General features: G+C 30.7%; 1 protein-coding gene across 1 annotated transcript; it reads right to left on the bottom strand.

Annotated features, from left to right (window-relative positions):
- Positions 1–323: 323 nt before the first annotated feature.
- On the bottom strand, positions 324–503 carry LOTGIDRAFT_144411 (hypothetical protein; the record flags this gene model as incomplete). Its single annotated transcript, XM_009055181.1, has 1 exon — positions 324–503. A coding segment is annotated over one exon (180 nt), but the record flags the coding sequence as incomplete, so codon positions are not given.
- Between the last annotated feature and the right edge of the window lie 18,740 nt (positions 504–19,243).

Genomic DNA, 19,243 nt, shown 5'->3' with positions numbered 1-19,243 from the left:
TCTGAATATAAATCTGAATATAAATCTGGACAGTGATGTATAAAACTAGAAGAAAGCAAACGAGTGCATTTTATTTCCACTGAGTAGAGTTAAGCTTGCTTTAACATTATATATATGACACTGATAGACACAAATTGAGAGATTCTAAGCAATCAAATCATTTTGGTTTGCCAATTAGCTCAGTGAATAAATTAGCTCAGTGAATAAATCAGCTCAGTGAATAAATTAGCTCAGTCAGTGAATAAATTAGCTCAGTCAGTGAATAAATTAGCCCAGTCAGTGAATAAATTAGCTCAGTAAATTAGCTCAGTGAATAAATTAGCTCAGTGAAAAAGGACTGAAGAAGAAACATAGCTTATGATAATATTACCTGTACTTTCTACCATAGATCTATTAGAGGACGTTCTCTTGTCTCCCCAGAGATTGTCTTCCTCTCCCATACCAACTAGTAACGAGTTACACACCCTCGTCTCATTCAACTCTTTTAACAATAAATACTGAAAAATATACAATAATATCAAAATCCAACATCATACAAGACAACTCTTTTAACAATAAATACTGAAAAATATACAATAATATCAAAATCCAACATCATACAAGAAAACTCTTTTAACAATAAATACTGAAAATATACAATAATATATAGAATATGTCAGATAGTGTCCTGACTGAGTAGAAAGATTTAACATACCTGATTGACTTTCTTACAAATACTCTGTATATTCTGTTTAACATGAAACAATAGAGTTCTTCTATCACCTCGTTCTCTGATAGCCTCTTCATTAGCTTCACTTAAAAATAACATTAAGATATAATGAGTGAAAGAAGTACTGTATATTTGGTGAATAATGCACAGTATTTTACCGGAGATAAATCTTTTAAAAGTGGTTCTGTTATAATTATAGCTATGTGAACTATCTGAAAGGGATGCTGTGTTGAAGAACCTGAATCCATATAAACATTATTAGCTATGTGGACTCTCTAGAAGGGATGCAGACTGTAGGGATTGTATCAGGTGTTGCTGTATGATTGACTTACCCGTTGATAGAGTCTCTAGTATGGAAGAATATTTCAGCCTTCTCAGGATGGATTTGTAAAATTAACCAGAAGTTTGGTAGCTGAGGATGATTGAGACCACCATCACTGACAGAGTTGGTGTCATCTAGTTCACCATCACTAGAATCACCTTCATAACCTATAATACACCAGTCAAACTCATGTAAGCCAGCAGTCAGGAGAAGTAGCTGCTTATTGAGGTTAACTACTGTAGAAACATATTAAATACAAATATTTAAAGAAGACTCTTTCAAACTCACCATCTTCATTGTAGCTTCCTCGTGAAGAAATCCAAGATGGTGTCTGAGGTAAAGTTGATGACCTACTTTGTGGTGTACCAGGTCCTGGACCAGACGGTGCAGAGAAGTGACGATTTCTGACCTTTTCTGTTAGAAACCCTGGTTTCAAGGGAGATAACTGATCAGAGGGAATGATAGGAGGAGGAGTTGATGTTTCAAAACTTGCAAAACTTGAGGACTTCTTCAATATACCTGAAACAGAGAGAGTGGAGGTGGAATCACCTGTAATAGGGACTGGTACATCAGGGGGATATACTGTTGGGTCAAGATGTCTAGAGAATAAGAAGGTATATAATTATCTGGAAGGGATGGTCTCACATGTGGTTTGGTATAATAAAGTATATAATTACTATGTGGAGGTGTTGGTTCTCGTATAACAGCTGCAAATAACGGTAATCCTTGTTGAATATTTGTTACAACTTGAGACGGTGAGACCAGCTCTTCCCCAATACCAGACACAGAACGTCTTAAATATTTCGCTTCCGATCGACTCCTTGGTCTGAAATCTCCTTCTTCATCCTCTGAATCTATCTCCACTGGTATCCCAGTGGAGCTCTGATCAAGGGGAGCTAACTCTGTGATGTCTTTAGCCATTAGTAATGAAGGGAGGCTGTTGCTTCGTTCTTCAAATTTATTAAAACCTTGTGGAAGATCTATGGGTCTGTCTGATTTAGACGTTTTGTCTGTATCACGAGATAAATTGTCCAGAGCGTGAGCTATTTCAGCAGCTTGAAGAATATTAATAGAATGAGTTCGATTTAAAATCACAAAATAAAAATCTCCTTCTTTGGTTAAACAGTAGTTTGGATTTGGTACACTTGATCGTTCAAATTCCTGAAAGCAAATTGAAAGTTACATCATGTGTTTTCACCAGTTTATAGGAGAGGAGAAACACTCATTTTTATTGTTTTTTTTTCTCAGAATTCAGAGGCAACTGAATCTGCTAAGACTAGTTGATAATGTCATAATATAAACAGAAGTCAAAATAAAATCTATTCAGTAGACATGCTAGTTTAATAATTATTTTTGTACTGTGAAGCCTAACCCATAATTTTAACAGATCTTTGTATCAAGAGTAGGAATTCAAATCATGGAAAGAATTTAATGCTTAGGTGGTAAATATTTTACACCGAAAATATTACCTTCTAAAACAACTATCTTCTTGAACAACTATATTCTTAAACAAAAAACAACTATATTCTTAAACAAAAAACAACTATATTCTTAAACAACTATATTCTTAAACAACTATATTCTTAAACAACTATATTCTTAAACAACTATATTCTTAAACAACTATATTCTTAAACAACTATATTCTTAAACAACTATATTCTTAAACAACTTTATTCTTAAACAACTTTATTCTTAAACAACTTTATTCTTAAACAACTATATTCTTAAACAACTTTATTCTTAAACAACTATATTCTTAAACAACTATATTCTTAAACAACTATATTCTTAAACAACTATCTTCTTAAACAACTATATTCTTAAACAACTATATTCTTAAACAACTATATTCTTAAACAACTATATTCTTAAACAACTATCTTCTTAAACAACTATCTTCTTAAACAACTATATTCTTAAACAACTATATTCTTAAACAACTATATTCTTAAACAACTATATTCTTAAACAACTATATTCTTAAACAACTATATTCTTAAACAAAAAACAACTATATTCTTAAACAACTATCTTCTTAAACAACTATATTCTTAAACAACTATATTCTTAAACAACTATCTTCTTAAACAACTATATTCTTAAACAACTATATTCTTAAACAACTATATTCTTAAACAACTATATTCTTACCTCTGTAAATCTGATCAAACTTTGATTGGAACCAAAAACGAATTTAAGAGGAACAACATAATTATCACAGCCTGGTTTATTCTCTTTTTTATATTTTCTAACGTGCTCTGTAACGAACTGTAGAGTGTCAGGATTGATAGGGTAGAAATGACGTAGAGCTGATACAATTTCATCATTTAATAACCATTCAATCTATAAATAAATAAATCATAACAATGAATTAAAACATCAGCAACGGCAGAGGACAACATAATTTGGGGAGACATTGAGAATAACTGCATAAAGAAAATTGACCATCCAGTTATTCTCAACAATGATTATAACATGAGATATGATAGTGACCTAGCTGTTATAATGATAATGATATCCAGTTATTCTCCACAATCATTATAACATGAGATATGATAGTGACCTAGCTGTTATAATGATATGATTCCAGTTATTCTCCACAATGATTATAACATGAGATATGATAGTGACCTAGCTGTTATAATGATAGATATCCAGTTATTCTCCACAATGATTATAACATAAGATATGATAGTGACCTAGCTGTTATAATGATATCCAGTTATTCTCCACAATGATTATAACATAAGATATGATAGTGACCTAGCTGTTATAATGATATCCAGTTATTCTCCACAATGATTATAACATAAGATATGATAGTGACCTAGCTGTTATAATGATATCCAGTTATTCTCCACAATGATTATAACATGAGATATGATAGTGACCTAGCTGTTATAATGATAATGATATCCAGTTATTCTCCACAATGAAAATAACATAAGATATGATAGTGACCTAGGTGTTATAATGATAATGATATCCAGTTATTCTCCACAATGATTATAACATAAGATATGATAGTGACCTAGCTGTTATAATGACATTCAGTTATTCTCCACAATGATTATATCATGAGATATGATAGGGACCTAGCTGTTATAATGATAATGATATCCAGTTATTCTCCACAATGATAATAACATAAGATATGATAGGGACCTAGCTGTTATAATGATAATGATATCCAGTTATTCTCCACAATGATTATAACACGAGATATGATAGTGACCTAGCTGTTATAATGATATCCAGTTATTCTCCACAATGATTATAACATGAGATATGATAGTGACCTAGGTGTTATAATGATATCCAGTTATTCTCCACAATGATTATAACATAAGATATGATAGTGACCTAGCTGTTATAATGATAATGATATCCAGTTATTCTCCACAATGAAAATAACATAAGATATGATAGTGACCTAGCTGTTATAATGATATCCAGTTATTCTCCACAATGATTATAACATGAGATATGATAGTGACCTAGCTGTTATAATGATATCCAGTTATTCTCCACAATGATTATAACATAAGATATGATAGGGACCTAGCTGTTATAATGATAATGATATCCAGTTATTCTCCACAATGAAAATAACATAAGATATGATAGTGACCTAGGTGTTATAATGATATCCAGTTATTCTCCACAATGATTATAACATGAGATATGATAGTGACCTAGCTGTTATAATGATAATAATATCCAGTTATTCTCCACAATGAAAATAACATAAGGTATGATAGTGACCTAGCTGTTATAATGATATCCAGTTATTCTCCACAATGATTATAATATAAGATATGATAGTGACCTAGCTGTTATAATGATATCCAGTTATTCTCCACAATGAAAATAACATAAGATATGATAGTGACCTAGCTGTTATAATGATATCCAGATATTCTCCACAATGATTATAATATAAGATATGATAGTGACCTAGCTGTTATAATGATATCCAGTTATTCTCCACAATGAAAATAACATAAGATATGATAGTGACCTAGCTGTTATAATGATATCCAGTTATTCTCCACAATGATTATAACATAAGATATGATAGTGACCTAGCTGTTATAATGATAATGATATCCAGTTATTCTCCACAATGAAAATAACATAAGGTATGATAGTGACCTAACTGTTATAATGATATCCAGTTATTCTCCACAATGATTATAACATGAGATATGATAGTGACCTAGCTGTTATAATGATATCCAGTTATTCTCCACAATGATTACAACATGAGATATGATAGTGATGCAATTATTTCAAAAGAAAATGATATTTTACCTCTTCTTTAAAGGCCATCATAGCAACATGTTGTTTTCTCTGGAGATGACCAATAGGATCTCCCAGACCCTCTTTCAGTCTAAAAATAACAAAAAATCTTTATGACCTTAACCCTTGTAACCAATAAGTTTTAACTCAGGCCTTTAGTTGTCCTGTTAGACAAGGGGTATCAGTTTCTCCTTGTGATCTACAGGTACTAATTAGTACATTTAGAGTTAACTCACCCTGGATCAGAAGAAACGACGGACATATCAGCTTCTGGTACTTCATGAGTCTGACCGGTTGAACTATTAGATATCATTCGGAGAAAAGATGGTTTACGATTTGGCTCTGTATCAGCTGGTAATGTTAAACAGTTGATATCAAATGTAAACTTCAGATTAGAAAGATCGAATTCTTTTATCTCTACATTCAGAGGTCGTAATATTTCACCTGTAACAAACAATACAAAGAGGTTTGTGAACTCTATAAAAGTGAAGTTAAGTTTTAAATTTTCAAATGTCTTTGTTGGTTTTCAACAATCGTACCTATAAACAGTAGTAAAGTTCTAGCTGATACATTATAATGATAATAACAGTAGAGTTATCTTACCTATAAACAGTGATAGAGTTCTAACTGATACATTATAATGATAATAACAGTAGCGTTATCTTACCTATACACAGTGGTAGAGTTCTAGCTGATACATTATAATGATAATAACAGTAGAGTTATCTTACCTATACACAGTGGTAGAGTTCTAACTGATACATTATAATGATAATAACAGTAGAGTTATCTTACCTATAAACAGTGATAGAGATCTAACTGATACATTATAATGATAATAACAGTAGAGTTATCTTACCTATAAACAGTGATAGAGTTCTAACTGATACATTATAATGATAATAACAGTAGAGTTATCTTACCTATAAACAGTGATAGAGTTCTAACTGATACATTATAATGATAATAACAGTAGCGTTATCTTACCTATACACAGTGGTAGAGTTCTAACTGATACATTATAATGATAATAACAGTAGAGTTATCTTACCTATAAACAGTGGTAGAGTTCTAACTGATACATTATAATGATAATAACAGTAGAGTTATCTTACCTATACACAGTGGTAGAGTTCTAGCTGATACATTATAATGATAATAACAGTAGAGTTATCTTACCTATAAACAGTGGTAGAGTTCTAACTGATACATTATAATGATAATAACAGTAGAGTTATCTTACCTATAAACAGTGGTAGAGTTCTAACTGATACATTATAATGATAATAACAGTAGAGTTATCTTACCTATACACAGTGATAGAGTTCTAACTGATACATTATAATGATAATAACAGTAGAGTTATCTTACCTATACACAGTGATAGAGTTCTAACTGATACATTATAATGATAATAACAGTAGAGTTATCTTACCTATACACAGTGGTAGAGTTTTAACTGATACATTATAATGATAATAACAGTAGAGTTATCTTACCTATACACAGTGATAGAGTTCTAACTGATACATTATAATAATAATAACAGTAGAGTTATCTTACCTATAAACAGTGGTAGAGTTCTAACTGATACATTATAATGATAATAACAGTAGAGTTATCTTACCTATACACAGTGATAGAGATCTAACTGATACATTATAATGATAATAACAGTAGAGTTATCTTACCTATACACAGTGGTAGAGTTCTAACTGATACATTATAATGATAATAACAGTAGAGTTATCTTACCTATACACAGTGATAGAGATCTAACTGATACATTATAATGATAATAACAGTAGAGTTATCTTACCTATACACAGTGGTAGAGTTCTAACTGATACATTATAATAATAATAACAGTAGAGTTATCTTACCTATACACAGTGGTAAAGTATACATTATAATGATAATAACAGTAGAGTTATCTTACCTATACACAGTGGTAGAGTTCTAGCTGATACATTATAATGATCTAAACGGTTTTTTAAGGTACAAGTGAAATGTATAAATAATGGTTTATCGTCTAGCTGTAATACTTCTGGGGCTTCGTTCAGTTCAAAATCTTCTTCTTCTTCTTCATGACCTAAAGACTGAGAACTCGTTCTAATGGAGATTGATCTTCCATCTTCATCAATCTCCTTTACTTCCATATCTATAAAATCTCCAATATCAGCAATATTCAGACCGATTCCTTCTGGCGCCTCTATTTCATCTACAATAATAACAATAATATCCAGGTCTAGACATATCAACATGTATTGATACAGGGAGTTGTGGACACTATTTAAAAGAATTATCAGTCTATATTATATATAACATACATGAAGATATATAAGATGTAAAACTTGAGAGCCTACCTGGATCATCTATACTGTCAGCAGATTCTACACTTCTTATCTCAAACTGGTCAACAAATTCCTGAATTATATTAATTAATCCTTGAATTACATTAACAAATTACTGATTTAAATTAACAAATACCCGAATAACATTAACAAATTCCTGATTTAAATTAACAAATTCCTGATATATATTAACAAATTCCTTACTTAAATTAACAAATTCCTGAATTATATTAACAAATACCTGAATTACATTAACAAATTACTGATTTAAATTAACAAATTCATGATTCAAATTAACAAATTCCTAAATTATATTAATAAATACTTGAATTACATTAACAAATTACTGATTTACATTAACAAATTCTTGATATATATTAACAAATTCCTGATTTAAATTAACAAATTCCTGAATTATATTAACAAATACCTGAATTACATTAACAAATTACTGATTTAAATTAACAAATTCCTGATTTAAAGTAACAAATTCCTGAATTATATTAACAAATACCTGAATTACATTAACAAATACCTGAATTACATTAACAAATTATTGATTTAAATAAACAAATTCCTGAATAATATTAACAAATTCCTGATCTAAATTAACAAATTCCTGAATTATATTAACATATTACTGAATTACATTAACAAATTCATGATTTAAATCAACAAATTCCTGAATAACATTAAAAAATTCCTGAATTATATTAAAAAATTTCTGAATCATATTAACAAATTACTGAATTACATTAACAAATTCCTGATTTAAATTAACAAACTACTAAATTACATTAAAAAAAGACTAATTAATATTAACAAATTCCTGAATTAAATTTACAAATTACTGAATTATATTAACAAATTCCCGAATTATATTTACAAATTCCCAAATTATATTTACAAATTAATGATTTAAATTAACAAATTACTGACTTACATTAATAAATTACTGATTTAAATTAAATTCCTGAATTATATTAACAAATTACTGACTTACATTAATAAATTACTGATTTAAATTATTAAATTACTGATTTAAATTAACAAATTACTGACTTACATTAATAAATTACTGATTTAAATTAATAAATTACTGATTTAAATTAAATTACTGATTTAAATTAACAAATTCCTGAATCAAACAAAAAAAATTCTTACCAAGGTACCATTATCTGGACAGTAATAAAAATAATCAGGATTAGAAGGAACTGGTCGGAACCATCTCTTAGTAATTTCCAGGAATTTATTGGTTACTATGGTGTTTAAACCTAGTATTTTTTCACAAGTATCATCCAAACCAACCAAATTTGATAAATTAATTGTGGTCTTAGGAAACTGTAAAATGAATGGAGTTCTCTCTGTCGAATCTGAGGCACTGAAATGTGAAAAATGAATAAGGTATGACTGTGTTTCCAGGGGATTGACCAGGTCTAGTTGGAATTTAATATTCTTACTGCATATTATCAGGTAGGAGGTTTATTATACTATGAAGTCAATTAATACTATTCTGGGGTAGAGATTTCTTTATGATTATCCAATCGATCCTTCATAGTACCAGCAATAAAATGGTTAACTTCTAGCCAGTAGCCAATATATTTCATTATCTCACCTGTCATCATCATCGAAGCCGAGAAATCTAACAGACGGTCGTCGTGGTACCCCATCGTTTTTATTAGCAGCTTCGGCCCGTCTAGCCCGACTTACTAAATGTTGAAGATGTCCACAAGATGAATGAAGAAAGAAGGTGATATCAGATTCTAGAGGTAAAGATTCCTCACAAATATTATTTATAGCAGCATCCAGATCATACTGGTGAATACTCAAACATTTCTGTAAACTATTTGATACACCTAAAATAGATAAAAATAACAATAGTTTACCAAGAATATAACATGACTTTCATTCTATATTTATGTTAGAGACTACTATATATATATTATGTTATGTTTGTGGTTCCAAATTTTTGCACCCATCTTCCACCCATGATGCTCCTAGTCCAGTATAAACCTAGTGAAAGGTGGGTGAATATATCAAACAAAAGACAGGGAATCAAACATTTATACTATACCTAGCAGGGATCTAGGGAATCATATTTTACCTTTAACAAAGCAACTGAAGAAGATCCTAGAGATGTTTCGACGTAAATATTTAAACTCATGGATTGCTTCTGACCAACTTTCTTTCTGTTTGGCATCCAAAGTCATGTAACCCCATTTATAATTCGTAGATTCATCTTTATCTTCTTTCGGGGTGTCATCATTCTCCATTAGAGTGGTGAATTTGTTTCTCGGACTGATTGGACATTTTCCATATTTATCTGAACAATCAGAAACATCAAATGTCATGTCCTCGTATTCGTCTTCCGGGAGTTGAAAATCCATTCGATGTATCAGGGAGTGAGAGATGTAATATTCGCTACAAGTATAGACATAGATTGGTACCACTAGAGGGCCATCTCGTGGCTGTATAGATGTTGTGTTGATCCATTCCGCTACATCTTCTTCCTTCGAGGAGGAAACAGAACTCGGATCTTCTGAATCAAGACGTTTTAATTCTGGTATTTTATGGATTTGTTGTTCTCCAGCTTCAACTGACTGATGATCGGAGACATGTCCCGTTTCGTGATCTGATCGTGTTTCTAATAAACTGATGTCATCTTCTATATACTCTGATTCTCCAGGATGATCATCAATTTGTTCATTGTGTGGATGTAAATTGGGTTGCTGTTTTTCTGAAGTTGGAGAATCAGGTTTTGAAATTTCCACATCATTCAGTACCAGCAGATCATCAAAAGATGCTGGAATAAAGGTCAAGGACAAAATTCCAGAACTGGAGGCTTTAGCAAAACATTTCCATTTTGGAATTACTAAAGGAGGTGCAGCTTCTGGCTCTATTTTAGAATTTGTTCGTTCAAAACTTGGTGCTTTAGTTTCTCGTTCCTCCTGTCGATCTGGTGTCATGGGAGATTCATATCCTTCACAATCATCAATTAAAATATCAATATGCTCCTCCTCCTGGCTTTCTGGGAGAAATCGGCCATATTTAAATGGTAAAGGGTGTAGAGTTAAATCTCTTTCTCGATTCTGCAGAATTTCTAAGAACTTGGTACATTCTTCTGTTGTCAAGGGAACTTGTCTATCATGCTGATCAGCTAAATCTTCCATCAGAAATTCAAAGAGAATATTATTGGGTTCTTTCTTCAGGTTTGGATCTTTGATTCTACCAGAATCTGAAATATATCAGTAATATCTACTATAGTCAGATCAATATTTGTTAATTTCTGATTTTGATAGTAAAATATTGTTAGCTAGATATAACATAGTACTTTAGGGGCTCTGTAGCAGTGGGGTGGAGTATTGGACATTTTACATGACATCATTTGCTTGGTACCAAATGACCAGTACGCGAAAGACCAGCTTGTAGAAAGGATCACCATCAAACAAAAAATATATCTTACTGTCCATAATAAATGTTGAAAAGAGAAGTTCAGCCTGTTGACTCCATGGTAACAAGGATAATAAATCAAATGGAAACGGAATGGTCTGTGGTTCCGAGTCATCTTTACTTCCGTCTGGTATGGAAGTTGATTTCTTCAATGGTGACCCAAAACTCAGTAGACCATTAGATGAACTGAAAAACAAAATGATATCAATACAACATAGACAGTATATAGAAACACTAGATATAGGATTATAGACAGTATATAGAAACACTAGATATAGGATTATAGACAGTATATAGAATCACTAGATATAGGATTATAGACAGTATATAGAAACACTAGATATAGGATTATAGACAGTATATAGAAACACTAGATATAGGATTATAGACAGTGTATAGAAACACTAGATATAGGATTATAGACAGTACATAGAAACACTAGATATAGGATTATAGACAGTATATAGAAACACTAGATATAGGATTATAGACAGTGTATAGAAACACTAGATATAGGATTATAGACAGTGTATAGAAACACTAGATATAGGATTATAGACAGTATATAGAAACACTAGATATAGGATTATAGACAGTATATAGAAACACTAGATATAGGATTATAGACAGTATATAGAAACACTAGATATAGGAAAATTTAAATCAAATTTTTCCTGTCAACGTGAAACAGGGTATGCCAACTTTAATCAGATATATAATACACCTTTAACAATATTTACTGATAGGACTACAGTCCAGTAACTTACCTTGTTCCAGTTCTGTCGAGTTCGTCAGGAACCAGGTTGGGTACAGCTATTTTATTGTCACACAGATAAACTAGATGTTCATAGGTGATCAGACTTGATATACATTCATAATCAACTGGGAAAAACTGAAATAATACAATATCTACTTACAGTATGATTGATTTATAATTATTGTCAACTTCACACTCATCTTGGTACAATTCTAGATATTTCAACACAAACAGTCAACTTTGTTTATCATTTAAATTACATGTATTATCAACATAAAAACACCAGTGTGTCTTTCACAGAAGGATCAAGATGTTTAAGAATGTAAACTGTCAGGATGTGAAACTGTATTTTTTTTATGTTGTTAAAGTATATCTTTCTTCTGTTAGAACAAACACAAGAAAGACAAAGTAGTAAGGGTATCAGTATGAAAATAAACCTAGACTAAACTAGATTAAATGTATGTTAGATTTGAATTGTATGTAGGTTGTCGAGGGGGGTGATGGGGATTAAAGCACCACGCCAAGGGTTCAATTCTTAAAATATTTAGGGGTTTAAACTATAACCTGTGTAAAGGTGAAATACCCTACCACCAAAAGGTTGAAATCTATACTGAAAGTTATCCTAAAACACCCAAACATAATATATACAATGTAAAAGTATATACAAGCACTGTATAAAAACTAGGAAATACTTCAATACACACCATATACAATCTAGATGACAGTATAAACCACCCTACATAATACAAAATACTACAACAGAATGACCATACAGATCAGACAGAAAACAACTCAGATGGTCACTACAACAGCTCAGAAAGGACAAGGTTAAAGGTTAGGATGAATAGAACTCAGAAACAGAGAAGATATAGTAAAGATATAGAAGAGACAGTGAAATGTAATTATTAGTTAATACTGTCAACTGAATACAATTAATTATAATCAACACAGCTTTACTGGTTTACAATATTACACACTGAACACATAGTCACAAATATACTAACAATTAACTCTAATCTGTTCACCCTGATCTATTTTTTTTATATTTTATATATTGATGAGCTTCTGTTCAACTCACCAATCTAATATCATCTCTCTGAACATTCTTACTTCTCTATCTGTTATATCTTTATGTCATTCAGACTTTATAGAAAACACTGTTTCAATTCTTTCCTGTATCAGATGTTTGTGTATGTAATTTATATTTTATAGATTGTGTTGTTTATGGATTGTGTTGTTTATAGATTGTGTTGTTTATGGATTGTGTTGTTTATGGATTGTGTTGTTTATAGATTGTGTTGTTTATAGATTGTGTTGTTTATAGATTGTGTTGTTTATGGATTATATGTGAAGTTTATTTTGATTGGTTCAATATTTAAAGGTATGTTTTATTTATTATATTCTATAATATGTTTCTACTATAAAAGTATAGCAAGTTTAGGTAATACTGTATTAATAGTAGAATGGCAGCCATCTTGTTATCAATATATTGTATATAGTCCCAGTTTAAATTCAGTGATGATAATTGTAGTAATGGTTTACTATTTTTGTAAATTCTCATTAGTTCATTGATATTTCTAGGTTTATGATATTTCACCTAAATAATCTTTCAGCTATATTAGATAGTTACTTTCAGTTTCTTAGTGGCTCAGCCTTCTCAGTTTTAAAAAAATCTTGCTAGATAGGACTAGAGTTATTTCCCTTGGTGTCTGTGACTATGTTATATATATAATTTTTATATTGAGTTGATATATCTATGTACGTTTCAATATGATAAAATATAAACAAGTTCAGTGTATTTTGTTTTGAGGTAGAGTAAGATATAATTAGAGTTTTATTGAGTTGATTATTACTAAATAATCTATTTATGTTTGTATGATTTTTATAAGAACATGTAGTGTGATTCTAATACATATACCACAGATGGTTTAATATTTTAGCTTTCCCCTTTCTGGTATTTTCTAAACTTTTCAAAAACTGTAGGCTACATTAACCAATAGTACTGATAAATTAAAAATCAAAAACTAATGTTAGAAGTATTGGTGAAACCGCCATATCAACTATGTTTTCTCTAGAGGAAAGACTTGACTTGACACCACAGATAAACTATTGTATAGTAATGTTTCTGAACACAGTTCATCTTGTGTTGTCATCAATATTTTGGATATAAAATTCTAGTTAGTTGTGTTTGGTTGGGGTTAGTTGTGTTTGGTTGGGGTAAGTTGTGTTTGGTTGGGGTTCCTATACAAGACTTCAGGTTTATAACAGACAGTAACAATCTCAGATGAAAAATAACAAACATTAATAAAATATAAATAACTTTATTTTAATATATTTATTATATATCATACATACAGAAATCCTCAACACAAATTGTTTTTATTTTATTCAAAAGAAATGAAGTTTATCTCTTAATTTCTTTTCCTGTTTTGACTATGCAGTGTGCGATGATGTAAATTTTGCCAGGACAGTGGTTTTAGTCTACTCTTTAGATTTATACCTTTTTCATAACATCCCGACTGGCCTGTTCACTGACAGGGAGAAACAGGATTGAAAAATCCACAGGTCTGTATATCTAGTTAAAAATCATATATCATACCTTATATACTGCATGGATATATATATATATATATATTTTCCATCATTTATATATATAAGTTGTAAACAATACTTACTGTTAGATGTAAACAGACAATTCTCACACCATAATGTAAACAAGAAGTAAATAGTACTTACAGTTGACAAGTTGTACTTACTATCACCAAGATGTAAACAAGTTTTAAACAGCACTAACAGTTGACAACTTGTACTTACTATCACCAAGATGTAAACAAGTTTTAAACAGCACTGCCAGTTGACAAGTTGTACTTACTATCACCAAGATTTAAACAAGTTTTAAACAGCACTGCCAGTTGACAAGTTATACTTACTATCACCAAGATGTAAACAAGTTTTAAACAGCACTGCCAGTTGACAAGTTGTACTTACTCTAAGCATGTAAATAATACTATCATTAGGATGTAAACAAGTTTTAAACAGCACTTACAGTTAATTGCGAATGGTTGTACTTACTCTAAGCATGTAAACAATTCTTCCAAAAAGATGTAAACAAGACGGGACTTACATGGTAAACAGCATATACACTATTTTGTAAACAGGTTGTAAACAAGTCGTAAACAGGTGAAACTTGCAGTTGGAGGAGTTGAATCTCATCTGTTTTGTTTGAGAGATGAGATAAAACTCTCTCCACTACATTGAACACCTTATTCATACAGCATTAGATACAGCATTAGACACTAGATACAGCATTAGACACTAGATACAGCATTAGACACTTGACACTAGATACAGAATTAGACACTAGATACAGCATTAGACACTAGATACAGCATTAGACACTTGACACTAGATACAGCATTAGACACTAGACACAGCTACAATATATGAGATACAGCATTAGACACTAGATACAGCATTGGACACTAGATACAGCATTAGACACAGAACAATATATTAGACACATCATTAGACACAGCTACAATATATGAGATACAGCATTAGACACTTGATACAGCATTTTACACTAGATACAGCATTAGACACAGAACATTATACTAGATACAGCCACAATATTAGATACAGCATTAGACACATCATTAGACACTAGACACAGATACAGGGAAATTAATACGTTATTCATGTTAAATCTATCACAGTTTTAACAAATTATTAGAATATACTGACATAGTAAAATACATGAACCTTGTCACTAGGAAAAAAGACTGTATGTTCTATGATTCAAGCATTTTGTTCTACCAAAATAACAGGAAGAGCCTATCAGACATGACTGGTGAACCAGCACTGATCAGCAACCCTGTATACAGGTCATTCAACTCTCAGCTGATAAACGAAACTTAATGAAATTCCCTACACAAAGAAACTTATTAGAAACATTACAGTGTCAAATATCTTCACTAATTAAACAAACTAATTAAACAAACTAATTAAACTGAGTTAGACAATGTAAACTATATTAGGTAATATGTTAATTTCTTTAGATAGTTTATTATTTTACAATCTCTAAATCTCTTATTTCAGTTAAAATTTGCATTATTTAAATAAATTCTCTAAAAAATAATAAAGTGTAATAAAAATTAGAACTAAATATAATTTGTCAACAAAGTTTGAATTCAGATTTTGTTGAAGTCTTTCATGTCAAGTTTCTGGGTTTGTTGATTTTAGAATTTCAGTCACCACAGAAAAATCATGCTTGAAGCCCTGAAGACATGAATAAGTCACACATTTTGGAGAACCAATCAGACACCACTGGCTGACCAAAACTGACAAAACAAATATCAAAAAATATTACTTTAATTCAGACTTGAGATTGATTGAAATTGTTTTATAGATATTGATAATCATGATACAGGGTGGGGGAGAGCGTTGCTAGGTAATTATAAAATGAGGCTCTATATCTACTATAATATATGTAATATAATTTATCAGAGAAAACTGAGTGACCAATATTTATTTTGTATATCAATTTCTTTATCATTTACATTATAAACATTTAGGCTTATTCAAATTCAACTTTCAATCCTGGACAACTAGTTCAGCACATGAGAAGAATATTTGATAGATTGAAACAAAAGAGATATAGATCAAATAATGTAGATATAGTTAACAAACACTTGATCTATCAACTCCAAATGTTCAGTTAACACACAGTTCTAATAACTAGCCAATTTGAAACCCTGGGAGAAATCATTAAAAACTTTACTTTAAGTGATTTTAGCATGAAAATAAAGATGGCTGACACAACCCTGATCATAGCCTGTTCATAATTATTATAATCTTGTCAATAATACAGTGTCAACATAACATCACCTGTAAAACATTCATTATAATAATAACTTGTCATTAAATACAGAGTCAACATAACATCACCTGTAAAATATTCATTACTTGTAATAATAACTTGATAACAACTTACTATCACTAATACATTCCTTATATACCAGCTAGTAGATTCCAAAATTATCCCTACCCATTTACAGCTGAGTTGACAGGGATAATGAGGAAAGAAGACTTATTCAAGGTCACAAGAACTTCAAATGAGGACCCAGATTAGAACCCATGACTACCATTCAATGTTACCAAACAAATGACATCAAATTCTAACTATTTAATCAACTGAGCTACAGTCTGTCACACAAGACTAAAACTAGCTATCAGAAGTATTAAAAACAAGACTAAAACTAGCTATCAGAAGTATTAAAAACAAGACTAAAACTAGCTATCAGAAGTATTAAAAACAAGACTAAAACTAGCTATCAGAAGTATTAAAAACAAGACTAAAACTAGCTATCAGAAGTATTAAAAACAAGACTAAAACTAGCTATCAGAAGTATTAAAAACAAGACTAAAACTAGCTATCAGAAGTATTAAAAACAAGACTAAAACTAGCTATCAGAAGTATTAAAAACAAGACTAAAACTAGCTATCAGAAGTATTAAAAACAAGACTAAAACTAGCTATCAGAAGGGATGTAGACCCTAGAACAGATTTCACAAGGACATTTTTAAAAACCTTAGCAACCCTTGAGTTTAAAGATAAAACTCTGAAATAAACAAATGAAGAAGGTAAAAGATAATGGAGTCTGAACACCACAAGGTTGAAATATTTTAGACTATGATAATATTCATATAATAAGATAATGTCGGAGAGATAGAGGGCTGACTCTAAGAAACCTGAATATTTTTACTGATAATAAAAACTCATACGACCCTGTAGACCAGTCAGATGGTTAGTTTATAATCTTAGGCTACAATAATTTTACATTTGTCAACTCTGTTTCTAGAACTTTCTTTAAACAAGACATGACAGGACATTTGGCAAAAAAATCAAAAATTTTATACCAACTTGAGATTTTCAGTAATAGATACCTCACACAAATCAAAACACAACATAGCAATTACAATAACAAGTTGACAAACCAATAATACTAAACTAATATTATCATTTAATGTGGACTCTCTGAAAGGGAAGCCATGTTATCACAGGTAAACTTAAATCAAACTATTACTGCTGAAAACTGAAGTAAATCTTTTTATTACTTAGAAAAGAGACTTGACACCATTTCAATTGAAAACTAGATGGTATTCCTATAAGATGTGATGACAAGATCACTGGTATAATCTAGTCTAAAATTCATCGTCTGTTATCCCGGAAAGTTTAAAACTTATTGTACGACTGGTATAATGTAATCTAGAATCTCCCAAGACTGGTATACAATCAACGATGTTTTTAAACAAATCTCAATGAGCTGGAAGAGTTAGATCTGACAAATTCTATGGAACAATGTCAAGGTCGAATCTTCCAACGAACTGAAACATGTATTACCCATAATCCTTCCTGCCTGGCGCTACAAAATATAATTTCTGTCAGGCAACATTGGCATCAGTTAGTGGGAAGCAGAGTGAAGAGCCAAGGGAACTAGAATGTAGAGAGACATGGCAATGGCAGGATGGGTTAATGATGAAGGTACATGTGACAGAAAGGTAGAGGTTTTAGATATATGTGGGTTAGAGTAGGCGTGGTTTGGAGAGTAGGTTTGGTAGGGGGGGCGAGGGGGGGAGGGTGGTAGGCATGGATAGGAGGGCGAGGTTTGAGAGTTGAAGAGATATAGATAATGTTTAGCTGATGATGCAATTTGGTTAAAAATCTAAGGGACAGTAATGTAGTAGTTTGATATAAACTAAATAAATATTTTAATAGAATCTTATTGTAATGAAATAGAGAGGAGTGGTAAACAGAGATATTATATTTTAGATCAGACAATGAAATGAATTACTATTTCAGTCAGAGTAAGAAAAGGCTAGATTTAATTCAAGGCAGGTAAAATTGTTTAGAGTTATACTATAAATTATTTTTAAATTAAATTTTTATAACTCCAATTAAATCAAGTGTAAAATAAAAAGATCTCGGTTAATAAATTTGAAGAAAAGTTTCTTTGACATTTTACAATCAGTTTATTTTTGTTATAATTATTAAAAATGGAATATAAAGAATATAAAACAATAAATTAAAATTTGGCCTGAGTTTATATATATATATAGATATAGGGAGATAAGAATAGGGATAGAAAGATAATATGTTTAAGATAACAGAAAATTATGTCAACTCTACCATATTTTAAATTTCTCCTATAATTTTAACATTGTGGAGTCTCTAAATGAGTATGGAACCCCAGTCACAGTGTGGCATTAGGTGTTCTGTAATAGAGAGCATGCACTGCCTGATTATTGACACGTTTTAAAGATAACAGTTCAAATATTAAACAAAAA

This window comes from Lottia gigantea, assembly GCF_000327385.1.
Source record: "Lottia gigantea unplaced genomic scaffold LOTGIsca_236, whole genome shotgun sequence".
NCBI lineage: Eukaryota > Metazoa > Mollusca > Gastropoda > Lottiidae > Lottia > Lottia gigantea.
This window is presented reverse-complemented; position numbering and strand designations above follow the sequence as displayed.